This window comes from Protomyctophum bolini, assembly GCF_963924005.1.
Source record: "Protomyctophum bolini genome assembly, chromosome: 12".
In the NCBI taxonomy this organism is placed as follows: Eukaryota; Metazoa; Chordata; class Actinopteri; order Myctophiformes; family Myctophidae; genus Protomyctophum; species Protomyctophum bolini.
In genome coordinates this window covers 22,396,843-22,420,993 of record NC_137873.1, presented here as the reverse complement: position 1 = coordinate 22,420,993, position 24,151 = coordinate 22,396,843, and the positions used below count along the sequence as shown (strand labels likewise).

The 24,151-nt window shown below is 41.9% G+C and overlaps 1 protein-coding gene across 3 annotated transcripts in view; it reads left to right on the top strand.

The window, feature by feature from the left end:
• Positions 1-24,151, top strand: part of st6galnac3 (ST6 (alpha-N-acetyl-neuraminyl-2,3-beta-galactosyl-1,3)-N-acetylgalactosaminide alpha-2,6-sialyltransferase 3) — a 59,185-nt gene that overhangs the window by 2,297 nt on the left and 32,737 nt on the right. For 2 of the 3 annotated variants that reach the window (XM_080779211.1, XM_080779210.1), the window contains exons 2-3: positions 16,462-16,659; positions 22,704-23,113. In XM_080779211.1, the coding sequence (XP_080635337.1) occupies positions 16,462-16,659; positions 22,704-23,113 (608 nt within the window). The remainder of the gene's footprint in view (positions 1-16,461; positions 16,660-22,703; positions 23,114-24,151) is intronic. The other variant, XM_080779212.1, reaches the window with a different exon arrangement.

The following is a 24,151-nucleotide window of genomic DNA, read 5'->3' as shown; positions in this document are numbered from 1 at the left end:
CAAAGTTTCTCTTGTATGCCCTGAGGGATTATACTATATGCATGCGCGTGTATTTGTGCTCATTAGACACAAACACACACTCTTGTGTGTGTTTGTTTGTCTGTACAGAAGTAAATGTTGTGGGTGTCCCAGTTCTCAACTCTCTCAGGGCTGAATGGCACGTCTCTGACTCCCCTGTGTGTTACAACGGATGGCAGGCTAGTAAAATAAACGCCCTGCCACAGTTTTGAGAGAAAGCACAGGGCACAGGTGACATGCTGAATGGGTCTAAAGGCAGCTTTTTACATTCAAAGTGCTACTAAACTGGCACTCAAATTCCCCTTTGTGTTCTTTTCTCCATTTAATCTGGCTCCCTTCTTGAGTTTAGAGTTTAATGGAATCGTATTGTCTGCAATGAAACATTAGTCCTATTTAATTGCTTAGTTTCCCAGATAGATACTTTCTTAATACAAAAAGCCTATAACTGTATATCATATATTATACATACTGTAGGTATATACGTATATTCTTCACCCTCATTGTAAAAAAAATAAAATTCCTTTGAGACTGAGGGCAACTCGATAGCATAGTGGTTACAGGGAGTATGTGGCCTCTGACAGCAAGTCCCCAATTTGACTCCATGCTGGTCAGAGTAGACCATTTGCTGCATGTCACTCTCTCCATGATTCCTGTCTCCCTCCACTATCAAATAAAGGTTCTCAAGGTTGACAAATGATTTGTCATTTAATACTTAAACAACTTTACACCCTGTACTTAATTGTAGCGAACACAGCCGATCTACAAGTTCACAACATATGCATCGCCATCGTGACATCTTGTGCGTTTGGAGATTGGCTCTTTTTGCTATTTTCCAGACATTTTGAAATGAATATTTTTGAACATTTCAGGACATTTTTAGTAGCCTAAAGTTTTTATGTTTGTCGAGGCTGGCAAGTAGACTATAAGAGGAATCCACAGAGCGCTGCCCTGTAGTTGTCATCAATATTGGCCAGCAACTCTACAACCCTTAGATCTCCATATATGGATATATGTCATAACCTGTTCTGTATTCCATATGTTGATCCTTTCCAATCCATCCTTCCTTCGATGTCTCCCTTTTGACTGATACCTGTCCATTCAAACTCTAGACGGGCCTGCCCCAAAGTTATTAGTGCAGCTGCGCCTGGCAACCAGCGAAAACTAGAGTTCTCCACAGGCCCAAGAATTAAGGCCCGGCCCTCAACAAACCCTGTACACTCAAGAGAATGACCCTGCTACCAACCTTAGATCTCCATATATGGAGCTGACCTGTTCTGACATTCCATATGTTGATCTGACATCATCAAACCCTGTACGCTCAAGACATGCTCCATGGCTGATGCCTCGCCCTTAGGCGTCTTACTGGTGACTATAATCCAGCGCTATTTTGAATTTGCAAGATTCTAAATTGTTTAATGTAGGCTGGAGTAGGCTAGGTTTATTTTTTCAAATATGAAATTGAACATTGCAAGATATATAGGCTACAGTATTTTAGTAGTAATGACATCCTTATGGTTTGACTGAACTGAAATGACTCTTGATTGAATTGTAAAACTTTAATACCAAAGCATACTGTTTTGATGCTTTCATTCCTGTATCACAGTTGGCCCTCTCCACTGCTTACATTAATAGCCATGTTTATTTTTGTGGGCTTAGGAAGGTAAGGATAATAGCCCACAGTGTTAACTGGACCTGTTTGATCCATTGGCAGTGCTGATGCGCTCAGCAGTACTGGAGCGACCAGTTCTGCACAAGGATTAGAAGGCCACCATGTTATAGGATTAAGGCTGACCTGTTACTGTGACTCTCCAGTGAGAAATGGGAAGCCAATATTAGATAATATAAGGACTGTCACTGAGTGCAAGGCGGCAGATGAGCACAACCTGTTTTTACCAAGACAAAGCCAAGATGGCAGATCCTCAGTGATCAGACAATATCACTTAGCTCTGATAACTCCATGTTGCTGGAGTGTTATTGTGGAAAATTTCTACTACTAGTGGTGCTGTTGCTGTTGTTGAAGGGGAAATGTCTCTCCTTAAATATTTGGCTATACAAGAGATGAATGGTTGATGTGACTGCATGACATTGTGGCTTTGGTTTGATGACTGTGTTAATGGTGTGTGTTTCTTGAGACCACAGCCTTTTTGTACCAGAATCAAAGTTTGAAGCACTCCAACAAGTAGGCTACAATTGGCAGTGTTCCTGGACAAGCAGCAGGGGATTACTGTATGTCTTTGTCACTGCAGTGACTGCACTAGTGACTCCTAGCGGTCTGTGCAGCTAGGTGCCGGTTCAGCATCTGGGAGAGATGAGCCCGCTTAATGCCATCAGGTGAAAAGGAGCAGCTAGCAACACCATGTGTATCAGAGGAGGCATAATATGGTAGTCTGCTGCCCTCCAGGACAACAGTGGAGTTTGGTAGAGATCGGGAGGGACCAGAGTATACTGGGTAATTGGCAATTATACAATTTAAGAAAATGAAAAGAACAAAAAAACTTTTGCATCTAGTGTAAGTCTGTGTTACCCTGAAGCAGGGGAAATAACTTAATTATTTTATATAGAGGCTTTGCAGTCTTGTGATCTGATGCCATACAGGGGTCATTATTTAACTTGTATGAGTACTTTGCATCCCATACAAACATCCCTTATTTTCAAAGTGACAAACTGCAATATATTTTTGTTTTAATATTTTTTTTAATCGGTGTCCTTGCTACCTTTTATCCCCAGGGGAATTCTTTATTCCCAATATATAAAAGCAATGCAAATTTGATAAGCTTTCAGTGTTGAGCTAACTGTAATAGTCAGAAACATTCATTTGATTGTTGCATCATTCCTGGTTACGGTCATTCTTGGCCAGCTGGTCAGCTTGATTGTACACTTGGCATGGTCTGACCTGAACCAAAGGCCCACTGCCGGGAAAACCAAAAGGGGACAGGGCTTCTTGGTAAATAAGAGAATATCCATCTTTCTAATAGTGCTGGCTTGCACACTTATGCTAAAGCGATCCAAGGATCTCTTTAGCATAAGTGTGCAACCCCAGGAATGAAATATGCAGATATGTGGCACGAGCTGCTCAGATAATTGATTCTTACCTAGTATTATAGCAGGGTAGTTATGGGAACCGAGGCCATGCATGCATAAGTGTGTAAGTATGAAGACATGTTTTTGTCTACTTTCTGAGATCCTCAGCCCTGCCATTGTAATCCTGTGTATTACTGTCTGTCAACATCACTTGCAAGCAGTGAGGTGGCTAGATTTGGCAGGGCTTCAGCCTTGAGTAATGTCTGATTTTGTGCAGCAAGCCTTGTATTGTCCTGTACTCCACCCTGGGAGTGAGCCTCTGAGCAAGCAGAACATTCCTGTAATTACATTAGTGTTGTCCAGTGGTGCAAGCCCATGCAGTTCCATGTCTGTTCCTTACAGACTGGCAGTTGTAGCTCAATTTAACGTCTTGACAAGCAATGATTCATTTGTATTATATGTAGGTATAACACACAATTCTTCTTAGTATAATGTAAATTGTTATAATTGTTGACTTAACTGTAAGACATTTATGTCCACTAGCTCTTTTTCTCGGTTCAGCTCTCAGTTCCTCTCTTAAAGGTTTCTCTCTCTCCTTTTACCTGTCAAGTTGTCCTATAAAGTAAGTCAGCATCGTGGCAACAAGGAGCCAGGTCTGGTCACAGCCGAGGGCTCGACCGAGACAGCTAATAAAAAATAACATTGTTCCTGTTATTATCCCAATGGGATTCTAATGGAAGTGCTCTGGGCTCCTGCATTATTGGCCTGTCTGCAGACTGACCTCCGTCAGACCTCAGGCTGACAGCAGAAAACAGGGGCTATGGTTAAGTGAGGATTTAAAATATAATGCAGTCAATATATATTAGTCGATAACTCGATATATAATGATAAAATCCTCAGTATGCGTTTAATTCTGCAATGTTGCCAAATTCTGAAGAATACTTTTTCTTGCACTGGGGTTGTTACAAACAAAGGGAATGGGCAGCAGCTCAACAATCTACGGTGTTCTCTGAGTAAACTGCAGCTGATCAGCAGGCCTGCTGTTGTTTTCACCAAGTCTGAAACACACACACACACACACACACACACACACACACACACACACGTCACACACACGCACACATGCACGTGCGCCGCCAAGTGAGCCTACCTCGCTACTTTAGTTTCAGTACACCGCAGCAGTGCTGGATTGCGTCTGAGTGTGCAGACAAGTCAAGCCAGATTTATACGTAGTTCCTTGCTACTAGTGTCGCGTGCCGAAAATAGAGGATCTACAAGCTCACTCTGGCATGCAAGTGGTGTGCAACTTGAGTATAAATCAGACTTCAGACTCACGTAGAAGAACTTTATTATTGGCAGTATATCTGTGACCTGTGAGCCACTTGGTTGGAGTGTTTACAGTGTGCGACAGCTGTAGTACATTTATGTTTTAGAATGCCCTGTATTAGAAACAGATGACAAGAAGAGTAACTTTCATCACCGCTGGGAAATTATTTTTACTGTGAAACACTGAAAACTGTAACATAAAGTTTAACTATACAAGAGCATTAATAAATAACTAAAAGCACTGCCGTTAATGAATAATTTGGTTGTGCTAGTTGTTGGTTGTTCCAGAGCGGTAAGGTTTATTTGCTATAGTGTGAGTGGAGGATGACGAGATTGAAAGGGGAAAGGGACATTCTTTGAAGAGTGTCTTTTGTCTGCTTATTTGTTACCTTTTCTATATAAATAAAAGCTTTGTATCTTAAAGATGCAGTCTGGACTTGAAGAGCTTGTCCTGTGATTTTCAAATGAGCTTTGTCAACCGATCACCACTCAAAGGGCGGGTTTCTTGTGTGCCACTTTCCAAACATTACATGCATGCCATCAAACCTTTCATATAGGTTCAGAACACCAGAGCTCATATTTCAGCCATTAAATGTTGTATGATCTTATCCCATAAGCACAGTCAGCAAATTAAAAAAGTCTAATAAATCACTGTGTAAATAGAGCTTATGGCAACAGTCAGTCAACAGGAAGCAACACATGACCTTTTAAAAGCATGCTTTTCCTCATAATTAAGGTGTTAGTTGACCCAAGCCTCAGGAAGCTAACCTCAGGCAGCTGAACCTGCCACATCCTCCCTTTCTTGTGGAATAGATATTTTCTTTTGCTTGGCACTGAATGCCCAACCTCCTCCTGGCAGACTTTTAGAAAGTGGCTTTTGCCTGATACTCGGGAGACCTTTAGAAGTCAGATTGGTATTAGCAGAGCTGTTTCGTACTCTTTTCTTTGCTATTCTCTTGACTGAAAGAAGGAACACAAGAGTGACTAAATGAAAACCCTCAAATGTTACAGTACAGTGAAGATGAAAATAACATTGGCAGTTGAGTTATTAGTGTGTTTTTTATATCATGCACCTGAACGTTCAGGGTGCATTGTGTTTTCTGACTCCGGTAGACTTGAGACAAATCTTGCTGGACACATCTTTCAACAACTTAGTCCACTGGAATCTGGAATATCTGAGCAGAAGCTAGATGTCTGTATACAAGTGGAGGTGGGAGTGAAACACACGTGCGCGTGTGTGTGGGGGGGGGGTCCGATTTCAACTAATTTTATTTACTTTTATGACCCTAAGGCCATCACCACCTCCGTGTGCTGTATGTCTTTGCTCGTACATCTCTTTGTGAGAGAGAGAGAGAGAGCTCAGGTGAAGCGATTTCCTCCCGTTAGCAGAACACCCCTGTCACCTATTCATAATGGTTCCATCCAGTGCCAAGGCCAACACAGGGTGGCTGCCACCAGGAGTTGGAGAGAAAATTTGAAATGTTGCTTTCTCTGTATAGCAAACGCCAAACGGTACCCAGTTTTTACACACTGCCATTTGGCCAAAGACTATTTGTTCAGATATGTTTTATACTTTTTTCATGGGAAATTGCCAAATGTCACTCATCTAGCAAATTTAAATAGATTTTCTCTTGTCGATGCTTTCCCCAACAGCCTGGTTCCCTGTACTGGTTTTGCTCTTCAAATGCAGGGAGAGAAAGAGAAAGAGAAAGAGAGAGAGAGAGAGAGAGAGAGAGATATACAGAAATGTAGATAGTGAATGAGAAGGTTGGTATTGGCATTTAATGCTCAGTTTTACACCTATAAAAGGGTACAATCTACCATAATTATAGCAGGTTATAATATAGAGCACTTATAGGGCATCTGTGTCGTGCATTACATTTGGACTTCCTTGCAGCATTTGAACTTAAGTTATGGTCACTTACACAGATTTGGAATTCATGCTGTACTGTAGGCCACTGCCCTGACTTGTGTCCAGCATAATTCCTCTGGCCTCCTTGAGAGAGGGCACATGGCTATTCACCAGCATAGCCTTGTCCTTGGCTTGCTCTCTCCTCTGCCCTGCTGCTCTATCGGCCATCTGTGACTGTAACAGCCATCAGCACTTAAAAGTCCACCAAGATCAGGTTATGTTAAATCGGCTTTTGGCAAAAGTATAGGCTGGCAGAGCAGAGTGCACTTCAGGTTCTAGGTGATTAGAGAAAGCAAGTATCAAGCTTGTTGTTGGTACCCGGCCGTAACACTATAGAATCTAGATCATGGGGACAGAAAATGATTTCAGGTGTATCAAGCAGTATTACTTGTAGATCTTCATTATCTTAGTGGAAGAATTTGTAAGCCATTGCCATCTTGGCAATAGTTGCTAAAGTAGAAAGAAACAACACATTTTAAAGGTCTCCGTTGTCTTAAGTTATGACCCTAAACTTAGAACTACAAATATAATGCTTGCCAACACATTATATATTGTGTGATTCGGCTTTCTCTTACCTAGAGTATTGACCTTGATATTGGCACTTAGTGTTGCCTTTGACAATAGGATATATGAGGCGTTTGTTTAAAAGGTCTTTAAAAGTTTGTAAAGCCTCAGGTCCCTTGGCTAAATGGCAACCTTGATGTTTGTGCTAAATAAATCCCTTGACAACATTTTTTTGTATAATAAAATGCATTCCATGTTTTGAATGCTTAAAGGGACACTTCATCTTTTTTCCCAATCTTATCTACATAATACTATTATGGTTTGCTCACTCTGTGTCTCAGAGGTATGCTGTGGCTAGCTTGCCGATTTACCTGCCCATGGCATCATCGGTGGCCGGTGGGGATGTCAAACTAGATTTATTTTATTTATGCAATAATTGCAGCTACTATTTCACGGTGCTACGAGACGAAAGGCTGTAGTTTTTCACTTCACATCATCAGTCATCGGTAGCAGATGGTTTCATACATTGGAGTTATCTTCATAAACAAGCCAACCGACCCAGATCTTATGGGGGGAACTATAGGACTAAAAGGCCTCTATTTAGTTGAGTTATTTAGAAGGGCAGCATTTGTAGGTCACATTAACATGATCAACCCTGAGAAATAACATCATCAAATGAGATTGGGAGCCCACACCAGGGGGAATTGCAATTGTTCTAAGTGCTGTTGCTTTTTCTTAGGGGGGGTGTGGGGGGGGGAGAAAGAGTGACAGCTGTTGTCAGTTTCAGCACGACACAATGGGTTGCTGGCATCCAGGAAGACTTCCAGTGAGTCCTAGTGTTTCGCTGTGCTTTCCTTCTGAAAGGTAGACTATAGTGCTTTGTGGAAACGGCCAACCTTTGTGTGGCAAATCTTTTTTTTCCCTCGTGGCTGCCAGAAGGTTGCCAGATGCAAATTCATATAAAATGTTTAATCCTTTACTCATGGGGATTATGTTACATTTGATGTCAGATATGCATTAGTGAAATGGTGTTTGACAGCTTTTAAACCCACTCACCCCATGTATATGTACCATACAGTATCCATTTGCAGACTCACACACACATGCACACGGCACGCACGCACGCATTTTTCTAGCCTTGATTCCAGGCTAGGATTGTTCAGCATACCGTCAATGATTTTGACTGGGCTCTCACTCTGATTACCCCCCCCCCCCCCCCCCCCAACTCCATCAGAATGATCACACACAAACTGGTCTGAACTAAGACTCATTGTGATGCAATATCATTATGCCACCAGGGCAGATTAGTGGGTTGTTGTTGTTTCTTTGACCTGTTAAATTTATTTCCTTTTCAAATGTGACCATTGATAGGGGGGGGTGACAGACAGGGTTCATAGTGATACTGATCATGAGGACTTTAACCCATTTTTGGCGGGAACCCCTTTTGGTGTTTTAAACATTACGTTATATATATATATTTTTTTTTAAAGATATTCTTTTGCGGCTTACGCCTTTTATTGTTGTTTTTTTTGAAGGGACAGACAGTAGGCTGACAGGAAACGGGAGAGAGAATGGGGAAGACATGCAGTAAAGGCCGTGTCGATTACGTTATAATTTAGCTATTAATAATAATAATAATACAACTTTATTTGCATAGCACCTTTCATGACATGAAATGCAGCTCAAAGTGCTTTACAGAAAAATGGAGAATAAAAGAAAAGCAAGGCAACAACATTAAGAACAAGCTGTAATGCAATACAGTGAGGACATGAATAACAAAAATAAAAAATAAAAGATCAATTAAAAGCAATGTTGTAGAAGTGGGTCTTGAGCTGAGCTTTAAAAATGTCTACAGAGGCTGCCTGACGAAGATACAGTGGGAGCTTGTTCCATGCCGACGGCCCGTAGAAGCAAAAAGCTGCTAACCCGTATTTTTTAGTTGCCATTTTTTTTGGCAAAGCGAGCAGGCCAGCAGTGGAAGACCTTAGGGGGCGGTTTGGGACATATTTAGGCAGGCAGTCATGTAGGTAGGAAGGTGCAAGACCATTGAAAGCTTTAAGACAAGTAAAATAATTTTAAAATCAATCCTAAAAACAACCGGAAGCCAGTGCAGTGATGCCAAAACTGGAGTAATATGTTCTCTCATCTTAGTTCTAGTTAAAAGTAAACTCTGGCTGCTGCATTTTGGACAAGTTGTAATCTGTCAGTTGTTTTCTTAGGCAGTCCTGAAAAAAGTGCATTGCTGTAGTCAAGCCGAGAAAAAACAAAGGCGTGGATTAGCGTTTTTGCATCGTCCAAGGACAAATAGGCTCTGATTCGTGCAATATTTCTAAGGTGAAAAAAGGCAATCTTGGTAACATGATTAATGTGTGAATTAAAATTCAATTCAGAATCAATAATAACCCCCAGGTTCTTTACTGTACTGTTACTTTCTACAGTCAGGTTACCAAGTCTGCTTATTATTGATTCTTTCTGCTCACTAGAACCGATTTACGATATTGAAAAATAGCAGATCTACAAGCTCATAGCGCGCCACCGAGTGGCGCGCTACAAGCTTGTAGGTCTGCTATTTTTGAAAAACCGTGAAAATATTTATTTCAGAAAACTGGAGGATTTAGAAGATTTTTTTTAAATTTCGAGGTCAGGCCTAAATGGGTTAAGTATACTACGTTAGTTTCATTGATCCAAGCCCGAACACAATCTATAGGTTCAATATTAAAATGCTCACACCCAAAGCCACGATACTAGAGGGAGCGACAACAACGATCTGGTACCACCCACCTAAAGAACAAACATGGTGTTCTCCTTCTACAGCAGTGGTTTTCAACCATTTTCATACCGAGGCCCATTATTTATTCAGCATTTGAGCCACAGACCACCATTTGATGACATGTAGGGTTGTATTTTGTGTGTCTTAAGTACCAGGTCTTATTCCCTAACTTGAGTAAACTAAAGACCTGGAGGCGTGATCAATGCTCTTTGGCCACTCAGAATAGCCAAATGGCATTGATCACGCCTCCAGGTCTTTAGTTTACTCATGTTAGGGAATAAGACCTGGTACTTAAGACACGCAAAATACAGCCCGTAGTCTCTCAGACCCAAAACTTAGAAAATGTTGTTGTCGTTGGATAAGATTGGATAAGAAGGCAAACGTTGCTCAAAATAACAGTTCTTCTACATTCACTAATTGTGTATTTCTTGGAAATTAACTAAATGCAGATTTTAAACGATAATTTAAATCTTGAGAGCGTGAAATGACACCAAATGGACCTGTATGGGTCCATTTGGTTTCATTTCACGCTCTCAAGAGATCTATAAGGGTCCATGTGGTTAAGAACTCTCCATCATTTAGCTGGGGACCACCTGGAATCCCTTCAAGGACCACTGGTGGTCCCCGGACCACTGGTGGTCCCCGGACCACTGGTTGAAAACCACTGTTCTACAGCACTGCAACAAAGTGTGGAATGCCCTGACCCCATCCCTTAAAAAATGTGGATCACTGGCTTCCCCCAAAAAAGGCCTGAAAATCCACCTTTCAGGGGGCCAAAGGGGGAGGGAGGTACATCTCACTTCTCCCATAGAAAGGTGATGTCATTCATTGCCTTCACTCGAACGTTTCCATTTGGCCAAATGAGGTGCAGCAAATGCATACTGGCAGCCAGCCTGTTAAGTTGTCTGAAAACCCACCTCTTCAAGCTCCATCTTAGCCCGTAGCACTTGCCCTAGCCTCGGTGACCTTACAGACATATGCTTATGGCTCAACTCATGTAACTTAGATAGCATTTTATGTAGACATAGCATGGTATACGCATAGTTTCATTATATAGATATTCCACTGTTTGGTTCTTAGCTTATGTATGATTCATGATGACTATTATGTATTTGATTATTACCATGTTTTTTTTCTTGCTTACTGTAAATTGCTCTGGATTAAGAGTGTCTGGTCTGCTAAATGCCTAAATTGTAATTGTTGTGAGGCAGCAGAAAGTCAGCCTTCTCCCTTGGAGCACTGACTGCTGTACTGTTGTGCCCCCCCCCCCCCCCCCCCCCACCACCACAGACCAGCTGTGTGAGGGGACTGCCCCCTCTGCTGGGCTGTGCAGGGATCTGCAGCACAATGATATCTCTGCCATGTTGTCACAGTGGTGTCCTCCTGAGCTCTGAGGCAGCCAGGTGGCGCTGGAAAGCCAGCATCTGTCCTGTTCTCTTCATTTGGGAATGAATGGAGGGTGCCACTGCTTTATGTACACATTGCTACTGTACAGTATTGCCGTTCCATTAGTAGTTCCATTATAGTTCAGTTTTCACTTTTTGGTCTTTTTTTTCTTCTTTATTGAGCACAACGGAGATGAAGCGAGGAGAGAAGGAAAAACAGACAAAACTAACTTGTACCGATCAGATTTAAGACAGTGAGTGCATAAGGTGCATCATATTGTTAAAGAAAATCAAACTTGCACCTAAAACTAGGTGCAGAACTAACTGATCAACGCAAGTAAAGAAATGAATAAAATATGCACACTGTGACATAACTTACTCCTACTATATTATAGCCATACTCCTATTAGCCTATTATTACTAAGATATATAGCTTCTTGCAGGATGACATTAATTAATATATATCCGTCATCACCAGAGGATCTCTTTTTATTTACTTTTCTTTAGTTTATGCCTCTATTGTATTGCCTTAATGGCTTGGGCGAGAGAGAAAGAGATCGCAAGAGAAAGATGGCCTGGGAAATATTTTCTCGAATCCTTGATTAATTGAACTTGGATTTTAACTGCTCACTGGACCATCATAGTGAGTATCGGGTGCCAAGTAGGTAGTGATTTTGCAATTCAAATGTAATTTTCTGTTTTTATTTTTTGCTATTGCCCAGGAGGACACTGAAACTACAGGGCTCGAAATAGCGACCATTTTGGTCGCAAATGCGCCTGAATTTTAATCTGTGCGATCTCAAAATATAACTGGGCGCACCAGTGCTACTGCATATAATTACTGTAGTGCGACCAAAACGATCGCGACCGAAAGTGTCGCGGGCCGGTTCCCTCCCGCGAGATGATTTAAACTTGTAGAGCATAAAGATCTGAGCATGTAAAAAAAAAAGTAAGTTCCTAGTCCATTCCTGTCCAGAGTTATGATTGTTTAAAGAAATATCTCCTTGGCTTCTTCTACTTCCTCTAACCTCCCGTCAGTCCGTGGACTGATTGGGTGATCAACATCAGCTGGACCTGAGGTCCTCAGCTGTGAGAGACAACAAAAGGGCTCAATTGAATGGAATGTGTGGAGTCACACACACACATTTATGATGACATTATGAAAATAACTTCTCATAAATATATACAGTAGGCCTATATATATATATATATATATATATATATATATATATATATATATATATATTTTTTTTTTACTTCAATCAAAAAGCAGGCCTACATAAAACAAAGGGTTTTGTAGCCATTTACAAATTCAGAAATTATAGCAGAGACAGTATTTAGAATTTAATTATATTTTCAACTGGTTTATTGCCACAAAAATAGCATCTCATACCAACTGGCTTGTAGGCCAGTGGTTCCCAAAGTGGGGTCCGGGGATCCCTAGGGGTCCTCGGTTAAATGATAGTTAGGAACCAAATGGACCCTTATGGGTCTGAAACTCTGAGAGTGTACTACATACTATGGGTAAACCAATTTCACTGTACATTTGTACACTCAGTTAAATTAACTTTGATTTTATGGGTCCCAGAGATAGAAATGGGGAACGGTAGCCTAATTCATGTCAAACTGGGGGTCCTTGAAATGTAAATAACTGAAAATCACTGCTAGAGCCGTAAAAATCTTCTCATATGGGGGTCCCTGGCATATATTTTCAAATGGGGGTCCGTGGGCTAATGAGTGTCAATTTGAGGGTGCTTGACATGAAAAATGTTGGGAACCACTGCTGTAGGCTACAAGTGTAATAATAATGAATGTAAAAAATCGATTACATATTGGTGCTCGTAAAATTTTGGTGGGTGCTCCTAATTTTTTTCTGGTGCTCCTTCATTCTGAATTTGGGAGCACCAGTGCTACCAAGTAAAAAAGTTAATTTCGAGCCCTGAACTAACTGGGAGATATGTTTTTTCATGAGCCATTTTCATCAGGTTGAGGGTTCTCATTATTTCCATTCCCATCACGATCAGCATTTGAAATGAAATACAGCACGAGCCCCATTGTTTACTGAGCTAAGGCGCTAGTAGAGTCTGGTCTGGTCTTTCTCGGAAAATATATTCTTTTCAAGCCTAGATGGAGCTCGATGGAGGTGAAATTTTGGTTGCACGTTTTCTATTCATTATTCAAGTCAAGGGGCATTGCTTGCTCATCATTTTATTATTTACTGATGTATTGCCTATTTTGTGTTCATAAAAACCAGGCACATTGCTGCCGTGATAGTTTGCCTGAGCAATTTTGAGATGGTGCCCAACAGATCAAAATGGAGAGCATAAAATTATATCAATGGGGGGGAAATGACACCCTCACATTCAACACAAACCTGTATATGTTTTCTTGGGAATGTAGTCTGTTTTCATCCGCCCAATTTCTCACTTCATCCTAATAAGGTCGGCGTTACAAATGGTCAAGGTAGCATTCAATATCCTCCAGATAATTCTTCTCCCTATAAGTCTATATGAAATGTGGTCACAGGTATACAATAGGATGGGCTGGCTGGAGAGAATTATTGCCCTCCAGTGTTCTGGCCCTGGGTTACAATGAATCACCCACGTACCCCCTCTACCACCACCATCACCATCCACATGGTCTGTGAACCAAGATCAATAGTTTTAGTGCCTCCACAGATAAGGAAATAGCCCGTTGGTTGCTTCTGGGTGATAGGTGTTAATTGAAATGTTCCTTGGGTTGACCCTGCACAACCAGTGGTGCAGGTAATGTTTTTGTCCATCACTGAAAAATATCACAGTAAAACAAATAAAGTCACTACTAGTGACTCTAGAGATCCATACTTCTCGAATAAATTGTCTTAAGATTGACTTCTACTTTTGAGGTTTGCCCTTGATGTTATAAGTCTCAATTTCTCTCGTTCCTCCATATAATTATTTTCTTTGCCAGTTTTACAGTCATGACATGGTCACATGATTGCAGATTTTCTGTGGACAAGCCACCTAGTAATTGCCCTAAAAATGAGAAAATTAGAAATTGTGGGTTCTCTTGTATTAAATCCGATGGACGCTCAGCCCCCTATAACACTACCCCTCTAGCCGTTCAGAATTGCTTCAATACTCCGTGACACATCATTTCCCTGGTGATTTGTGGCCAGATTGAGGTCGAAGGAGAAGAGGACAAATTTTCCTTCCTCTGTTTCACTTGTCACTAGAACAGATGGATGCTGTATCACTGCAGCAGGTATGTGCAGGGGAGGTCTCCTTTTTCCTTAATGTTCCATAATCACCTCTTGATGGCAAGCTATTACAGTCAATGAAATGCCCCTCTGGATAGCAACGCATTACTTTTGGTTTGGTGTGGAAAAAACACTAAAAGGAACAAATTGGACACAGAGGGCTCCAATTTCGTCTCCAACTTTACCCACAGCGCGGCCCGCAATTCAGCCGCTGCCCGAAATTTACGAATATAGGAGCTTTCTCTGTCCCTTAATGGTATTTTAGTCCAGCATCACCCGCTGGCACCGGTATTTGCGCCTAGAGGTGTGGTCATGGGCGTGCTGGCACGCTTTCCCCTAAATTGCTGTGCAGCACAACTGAGACTTCAAGGCAGCAACGGGCTTAGGCTATGAAGCAATATAGCACTAACGGGCAACGCATAAGGGATCTTTTAAAGGCAATGGCACGTGGACTGGTGATTGGCTAAATTTGGTTTAATTATTGTAACGCCCAAACCACACCTATGCATAATATAACGGGTAACGGAGGTGTTTTAAGGGATTTAGACAGGTAACCAAAATACCAACTTTAGTGGGGGAACACCCTTTCCCCACTCCTAAATCCCCAAATAGTGGCTTTAGAAAGATGAGACAAAAATGGAGCCCAGAGCCTCTTCTTGTATGTTCATTTTGTAGGATCAAAGATACCATTATAAAGCCACAAATCTACTGGTGATGTAACGCGTATGCAATTGCAACATAAACGCAAAAGTCTTGTCAGAGAACGGTCACCTCGGTTTCTTTTCATCCGCCCCCACGTGTTTGATCCTTCTCTGGGAAGCTCTCTCCTGGGAATGTTCATGTTGGAAGATCAGAGCATGTAGGTGGTGCTGCATGCAGTCTGGCTTGGTTGTCAGCACACCGCCAACCCCGTCCCCACATTATTTTGCACCACATCCAATATTCTCTCAATAGGACAACTAGAAACAAGCACCGGTTTATGAAAAATGTAGAAAGAAAATAAACCAATCCAACCATTGCTGGCTGGGAGAAATGCATTAAAGTTTCCCAAATATTGTGTCTCTGCTGGACAGTGGACACTATCACCTCAGGGTCCACGATATCGTAGTGTGCCATAGTAATTTAGCCTGTCTTTCTTTTTTCTACCGTCTCTCTCATGTTTTTGCTCTCTCCCTCACACTATCTCTCTTGCTCTCTTTCCCATTCTCTCTTCCTTTGTGCATTGATCTCTGTATCAACCATGCCATTAATGTCTCCTCTGCAAGACCTCTACCTCTCCCTCTCCTCTACCCAGTGATTAATGGATATGCATAGCTTCCATATCTCCCCAACTGTTTCTGCCAAGTTTTCATTTGTGTCGTGTCCTCCAGTTGATCATTTTGTCGTTTAGCGACAATGTGCCATCTTGGCGAAACTGGACATTCTCCTAATCCTCTCACTCATAAAAAGGACGCAATGACAACTCTTTTTTTTTGTGGCATCAGCTCTTTCACACTATTTGAAATGACAGCTCCATCTAGAGAAAAGTGTAAGCTCTCCGGCTCAGTGAACAGAGATTAAGTTGTCCTCTCGGCCATGTACAGGGGTGTATTAGCATAGTTCAATGTGTCCTCTTCATGCCATCAAATAGTTGGAGTATTTCATAGATCTGGGGTGAAAAGAGAAGTGAGAGAACATCATCTGCCTTGTACAGAAACCATACCGATTGGCTTTTGCATTGTGTCTCTCTCTTTCTGTCAGTTGTGGGACACTTTTAATGCAGCTTGAATGTGAATGGGCTCATATCTGCAAATCAGACGTGCCATTCTTTCAGCATCTCATTCCGATGCTGTCAAGGCTGCAGACTTCCTTGCATCTGAGATATTGTCATTTTTAATGGTTGTTTTCATTTCAGTCTGTATCTGTCGGTTGCCCAACATTAACATAACATTTACATTGTAGGAATCCAGCAGGTTTCTTCTCTCTTTCTTCCTAAAGATGGAGTGCCGTGATGCTTTTATGGTTATGATGACACTAAAGTGGTGTATTTTTGATTGGGCCTTTTGACTCAAAGACTTTCAGGAAACCAAACATTTTAATATTATAACCACACCTGGGGGTATATGGAGTAATACACTCCAGTCTCATACTGTACAAAACAGAAAAAGTACAAAGCCGTGATGGTAGTTACAAATTATATTTGTTTATTTCATCTTACATAAAATGTAAAATGTAAAACGTTAAAAAATATATAATGATTTATTAGAAACCACTTACATTTATTTTCTATTTTTCTCTTCATCCACAGAGGAAGTTGATGATAGCGTCCAGTCTGATCGTGGCTGTGAGCCTCTTTGTGGTCATGGTGTACACAGAGAAGCCCTATTTCCTCCTGGAGCCTGTCTTTGGTCAGACGTTCAGCAGACACTGGATTCCTGGTTTCTCTAGACCACCGCACAAGGCCTTCAAACCCCACCTTGGCTATGTCAGCATTCCCAAACAGGAGGTGAGGGGGCTTCTCTAAATGCATAAATACATTGTACATATGCAAGCACACATAGACACACACGTATGCACAAACCTGTCCAAAACAGTAACTTTTCAGGATTTAAAAAAAGCAACTGTTTTGGACAAGATACCCGACAGCCATGATATGTAAATATATATTATATATGTCCACTCATCTGCTGATAGAGAGGTTATAGTGAGTAGCCATGGGTCTTTGTGTCCTTGTCTACCCCAAGTTGTGGGCCCAGCCGCCCCTAGGTAGGGACTGAGTGGAGTGGAGATTATTACGGGCAGCACCTCGACCTCGTCTGTCATTGTCACGGGCGCTGTCGCAAATTTTGTCTCCCGGAGGAATGTCCACCAATCTGAACTCTTTACTTTCTATTCTATTCTTCTTCCTTGTAGGAAACGGTCTAAAAGACGTGTGTGTGTTGGGGACAGAGGGGGGGGGGGGGGGAATACTGTAGCAGACTGTACTGTACCATACCATACTGTACCGGACTGTACTGCTGCGCCGTGTGTGTGTGTGTGTGTGTGTGTGTGCACTCAGTGGAACGGGGTGTGGCCTTAAATTTGTGTGAAATGTTGCGCAATAACATGGTATTTCATGCAAATGCAAACTGTACAGTAGTTATGACAGTTGCATGGATGCAACATTGTCGTTATGTTATTAGCGTTATGTCTGGACAGGCATGCAGTAAGTATTGTGCATGGAGAGATGTCTGGACAGGCATGCAGTAGGTATTGTGCATGGAGAGATGTGTGCAAACGGAGTGGTTTGGTAGGAGAAGGAAGGCGAACATATAAACGGGCGCAGGGCTTTCATTTAGTGTGGCAAGATGTACACACATGTGCTGTCAAGCACAATTTTGACAGATGTGGTATATTATTGCATTTTATTTCACCATTTGATGGGTCTGAGCATCCTCCAGTCTGTGTATGTGGTTTTTCAAATAAAGGGAAATGACAGGAAAGTCATAATATTTATCTGCTGGTAGATATGGTTGTCATTATTCAAATTTGCGCAACGTTAGTGGAATATTGCTGACACGCGGAACATCCACAGTTATGGTCTCAGCTCAAAAAAATACTTGGGGTGATGGGAGATTGCATGGAACCTGTGCCTTAAATAGTTCTAGTCACTAATAGGCCTATATCCTAATGCTATATCCCAATGCCAATGCAGCTAGCGTGCTGCTTGCTTATGGTTATGGATATACTTACTGTTTACTTTTACTACTTTGTCATCAGTAATTAAACAGTAAATACTTATAACACGCATAAATAAATTGCATTACACTGCAGTGCTGCAGGGCGGGTCTTGCCACAACCCTTTCGGCATTGGGATATAGGCCACTAATAGTCACTTATACACGTTTTATAGAAAATGGTGTGCATAAGGATAGCAATGTTGTGCTGTACATGCAACACTGATGCTGAGAGGTTGGGGAATTATGGGATTGTTATTTTTATTGTTTTATCTTGTCTGTCTCCCAAACCAAACCTAAACGGAACCAAATGTCTCCAGTTGGACACATTGGTAAACAACTACTACTCCAATGACTCTGCATGTGTATGGTGCACATAGTGTGATTCTCCAGTACCAATATGTTGCCGTCCAGCAAATGCATGACAGGCCAATACATTATTGTTGAATAAAAGAGAATAACACATTCACATTATATTCAATTCACTGTTTCGGTTTTATTTCACTACCATGCACCCCTGCATTCAGGTAATGTTTTCCTTGTGAGTCATAACCACTTATTCGCTTTTGATTCATATTTAATTTATAATCATCTAACAAGGCTATGTTTCACCTTGATGCTAAAAATGTATTCAAGCAGCACAAAGGCCAAAACTCCAAAAGGATGTTCTTTATTCATTATAATACATCAGGTTCTTCTGTGATGGCTTTGAAAGAGCCTGTTTGAAGTCTCGGGTGAACATTGTTCCTTTGTAATTTTGCATACCTTGGTCCATGAGCCCATTCTCCTACATTCAGAAAGCTCTTTGCGGTAGCCTATATCCCCATACAATTTATGGAAATTGAAATATCAAAGCATTTTAATTCTCAGCACATCAAAATAGAGGACCGAGCTGCATGTTTGTTGTTTAGGGCAGGAAGTGACAGAAATTGAAATGGAACCCATAGAGGCGGATATTGGGCACAGAAAAATAAATTCCCTACACTGAGACATGCAAACATGATGCAATCTTTCCCACTCACTGATGGAGAAAGAACATTAGCATATTGCACTCGGTCTCTCTCCTCCCTGTTGGAGAAGAGGGAACCATCAGTGTAGTTTGAAATCCTGGACACGTCGCTCCGGAGCCCCGATATTTACTAAACAATAATGTAGTCTATAAACAGGAACCTTTGACAATCTCTGTCTGGGAATCTTCTTAATTTTTCTAACCTTATTAAGGCCCCCTGGGTGGTGTCTCTGGATCTATATTTGCATTGGTTGCCCTCCCTCTCAATGAGAAACGGGTGCCTTGTATTCTGCCTGTATTGCTGCTAGATTAATGCGGGGCGTCAACCTCTCCCTCCAGGGAGCTTGGTGCACACAACCGAGGTCCAGAGGCAGTCACGCATTACACCACATCTCCACGTCTGCACCTCCTTCTGGGTTCAGACGAGTCTGCTTAAGTCACCCATCACCTCGTCTCTCCCCCTCCCGCAGAGATGTATGAATATCATGTGAAAGGCTGGCAGCCGCTGCAGAGTTAGGCTTCTGTTTTTCCTTCGCAAGTCCCTCACATTGCCAGTGACTTTTACCCAAGCAAAGTAGAAGAGGCAGTGATTTATCTGAAGTTGAATGTCAACAGCGTTCCAGTATGCGTCCAGAATTCCTGATGAAGGGGGAACACAGACAGGATATATACAGCCAAAGTGCACACACACTAAAAGCTGGACATGGGAGGGACTAGCGCCCCTCAAAAAGGGTACACTGGTCCTACTACTTTCTCTGTGCCTGCCACAGTGAGATATTCCTGTTTGATCCACAGTTGAGGCGTTATAAGCCTTTCTTGAGCATGTATAATGCATAACCTCAGTGGTGTGCAAATTGCCTCCGTTATTTCTCTTATTGGATTGAGTCTGTCTTGAGTGGTGGTGATGCATTGTTCCCACTCTACTTTTCAGGTTGAAATGGAATACATTTATCTTGTGACACTGCTCCTCCTCCTCCGACCGCCTTTTGGAATTCACGTCCCAGGTCCATCATGGTGTGAGGCAGAAATTCAATATTTTCATTCACACTTGAAAATGCTGAATTCCAGCCATTTTTTTAAGCGTAAACAATGGCAGAAGTGGCAGGGAGTGCTGGCTTTTGGATTACTTTGTTGATAATTTTAATGAGAAATTGCTTCCGTGCAGACATTTCAAAATGACCCAATGATACCAGGAAATCACTATACACAAAGGAAAATAAAGCCTGGCAGCTCAAAGCAATTATTCTGTAGCTCCTATTGAATCCGCTCTGAAATAGCAATTCAGAAGTAAATTACATTTTAACTTTCAACTTTAGCCACCAAAAAGTGCTTTGAATTGATAAGTGCTGAAGAGCTGAACAGCTAATGCTAATCAATGGATTTTTTTGTCATAGTGGGATTGTTAAGTCTCAGACGTAGGCCTATAGCATATTAATGTTGTAATTATCACCCATTAATGACTCATGTTTTGAGCATTTTAATGAATGTCAAGGTTAAGTGCACAACCCATTGCCATAAATTAGTGACAGCCACGTTAAGCATTTTTTTAATCACCTACTCTATTTGAGGAATTAAAATTGGAGGCTTGACTGCGTGTGCAGAGTAGATTTTGTACTTATTTACAAGGGGCAAATTTATTGGGATGAATTTCCATTTTTGATTAGTGTATGCCCCAGCATGTAAACGCAAACCAGCTGGCCATGAATAATTAATCATAATGAACACATTTAGAAATACACAAAGAGGGAGCGTAACATTTTATTGATTTACAGAGTTAATACTTTCACACCCAGGGTTTGAATTCAGCAGATACCAAGATAAAGTTGATATTTATGTTGTTTCTTTGTTTTTCGAGAACCACTGTACTTTTGGGAAAAAAGCCCTCAACATGTTTTGTATAATCAAGTACCATTTATTTCAGTCTAAAAAAAGAATTGTTTTTTCTTTCACTGATTTTAAATGATTACATTTCCCCCCCATTGTCAAATCTAACCACTTAAGTCTTAAACCCTTTATACTTTGTTGACCAGAGTCCCCCGTGGGTCTATACTGGATATACTGTACCCTCTACACCAAATCTCTTACATTGTGACCTATATGATTGTGACCCCTAACTCTTGTAAATCGTCTGCTGTAGGGTTCATGTCGTTAAACAAATCTAACCCACAGAGGGTTAAATGAACCTGCAGCTTGCCAGACAGCAGTCCCCAAAGAGCCCAGCCCAATCTATATGTGCTGAGAGGCGTGATGGAGTTATGAGTCAGGCTGAGGGGAGCGCTGAGGCTAATGGACAACCTGCTGACAGCTCAAGGCTGCTGTGATGTGTGTCTCAACCACCCGGTAAATGGAGAGGTACAAGCCTGGGCACTGAGATTACTCCTTAACCCGTCATTGAAGCCTATAGGGGGGAAAGGAGAACGAGAGAAAGAGTAGCACGGGGCTCCCTTGAACTGTTCCATAGAGGCATGACTCTGGAAAACCAACATGGTCCTTTGTGTTGCCTGGCACCGTCCCATGGCTGTGACTGATGATAATGGATGTTTGGAGCTCATCAGAAACGTACTGTGTGTACTTGCCATATAACGATAACGTGCGTACAGTTGCTATTTGTTAGTTAGATAAAAGGATAACTCTTGGTTACTCTTTGAGGGGGGAATTCTTTTTGTGTTATTATGATGTGTTGACATATTCCGCCCTTTACAGACTAGCATAATGCAGTACGAATGTATGTGATTGATTTGATATACAGTCCAATGACATTTTTATTACCATGGCACATGAACTTCCAGTTGTTTTTTTGTTCTTTATTTCTTCCTTACTGCCTTAACTTTCTCTAGTATTGATTTACTCGCTTACGCTTTACCTTATCAAAACAAAACAGACAACTTAATTTAGGCAAATGCACCTTTTCACAGCCAAAGCAGAATCGTTCAGAGCAGAGTGTTTCTCCCTCCCTCCCCTGGCAGAGCTTAGCAAAGACCAATTATTGAAGGTTCACTACAAATCCTCCCACTGCAATATAGTGTGGATGAATGCGGCAGCGTCCTTGTTCTTCCATAATGCACTGTGGCAATAAGACAGTTTGTCGTTTGGGGAAGGAAAGCTGATCGGTCCATTTCAACTGCACTGTAATCTCGGAGGGGGCAGATTCAATTAACTTAATCAATGTCTTAGTGCAGTGACATTGATCTTTGGAAGCGAGCAAATATAATATAAGGCTATAAAATGCTGATGAATATCTGTATAGTTAATTACCAAATTACAATTTATACAGTATTATGACAGATATGCCAATATAACACTTCAATTATACATTTAAATGTGGTGCTATTAGCATAAATTGTAGACTAAATTAACATGTCGTGTTTAAAGAGGCCATTCATGTTTAAAGAGGTCATTTATGCACTATGTCCAATCCATTTGAGAAGAGATTCATTGCCTGGAATTCAATATTGATTCTGTAAAACTATCCTCCTTTTGTCAGCCAAGTACTTACTAACTTTATCCTTTAAAATGAGCCATAATTTGTTTTATTTTCGTGTGCGATCATCTACCATCTTGTAAGAAAAGGGCCTCTACTCCTCTGAGTGAGGAAAACTGCCACACTTGGCTGATAACCCAGCACAGAATACGCTCAGGGAGTATGTGCATAGCCAGGAAATAAGATGAATCTGCTAGTGCAAAAACTAAAACTAAAAATCCCTCCGCAGATTAGTCTGGCCATGTCAGGCTAGTACCTACAATACATGAGTACATTATTTTAAAATGTCCAAGTAAGGACATTTTGCTGAAACACAACTTCTATCTATCCTTCTCCTCCTGCAGCCCCTGAAGCTGCACTGTGATCTGTGCAGCATCGTGTCCAGCTCGGGGCAGATGCTGGGCCAGGCGGCCGGCGCCCAGATCGACCACTCCGCCTGCATCTGGCGCATGAACAACGCGCCCACGCGAGGCTTTGAACAGGACGTGGGCCGGCGGACGACGTTGCGGGTGGTCTCCCACACCAGCGTGCCGCTGCTGCTGCAGAAGCCCCAGTACTTCTTCGGCCAGGCCAACGACACGGTGTATGTGGTGTGGGGGCCCCTGAGGAACATGAGGAAGGATGGCAAGGGAATCGTGTACAACATGCTGCGCCAGGCAGCTGAGAACTACCCGCAGGCGCGCATCTACGTCACCACGGAGGACCGGATGAACTACTGCGACATGGTGTTCAAGAAAGAGACGGGCAAGGACAGGTGAGTCGGTGCGCTCTCTGAGTACATTATGTATGTACAGTATGTGTGCCGTTTGTTTCTCTCCTTCACGCACAGCTGACGTGCAGGTTTATACTTCGGGACCCATTTGTGGGTCGCCGCGGCGGGGGCTATTTTCACTATAGTTTGGGTCCCGGGAGAATGTCTAATTTCTGTTTTGGGTCACAGGCTAAAAAGGATGAGCTTTTCTGGAAGACTGTTTACCCTCTACCTTCTCTGGCGTTCAGTTAACCGGCATAGTGTTAACACGGTTGACCTTATGGAAGTGCAATGTCTTTTGCAGATGCACTCTATGCTTTCCCTCCCCCCAGCACTCTCGCTTTCATGATGCCTTATCTAAGTCAGTAGCTACACTTCCCCCTGAAGAGCCTCGGCACTGTGCTGGAGGACATTTTAAAAAGAGGGCCTTTTGATAAGCTCAGAAACATGACCCGGTGAAAATCAAGACAGCCAAACGTTGGTCTGGGGAAATTCCACCTAATGAGCTTGCTTCTTGTGGCAGTCTTTCAAAACAACCCAGCTGGCGTCACTGGCAGAACGTCACTGACACAAAATCTTGAACCTTTGTTTCATCAGTCCAACACCCCAAAGCAGGTTAATCTAGGATAAAAAGAATTATGATTTCAAGGTATTTTCTTTTATTCCTTTTTTATTATCCCAGCCCGCCATACGGTAAGGTTAATAAGCATGAAACCAAGACTGGGCATTGCCATTTATATAATGAACCTCAATTTTCGCTGCCTAGCGTCACTTCATTACCATACAGGCCGACGCCTCAGTGTCTCCCACATGTCATCAAGACCTTTCTTAACTCCGTAAGCGGATTAACATGTTCAATAATAAGTGTAGCATCTATTCACTTCCATTGTCTACGTTTCATTCACAGCGGCAGGGTTAATGCGAGCTTCATGTACCGCATACTTCAGCCAGCCTGAGGCATTGTGAAGGCCCGGGCAACACACATACAGTACAGATGTGGGATTAGGGAGAGGAATCTCATTACAGGACGTAATGCTCCAT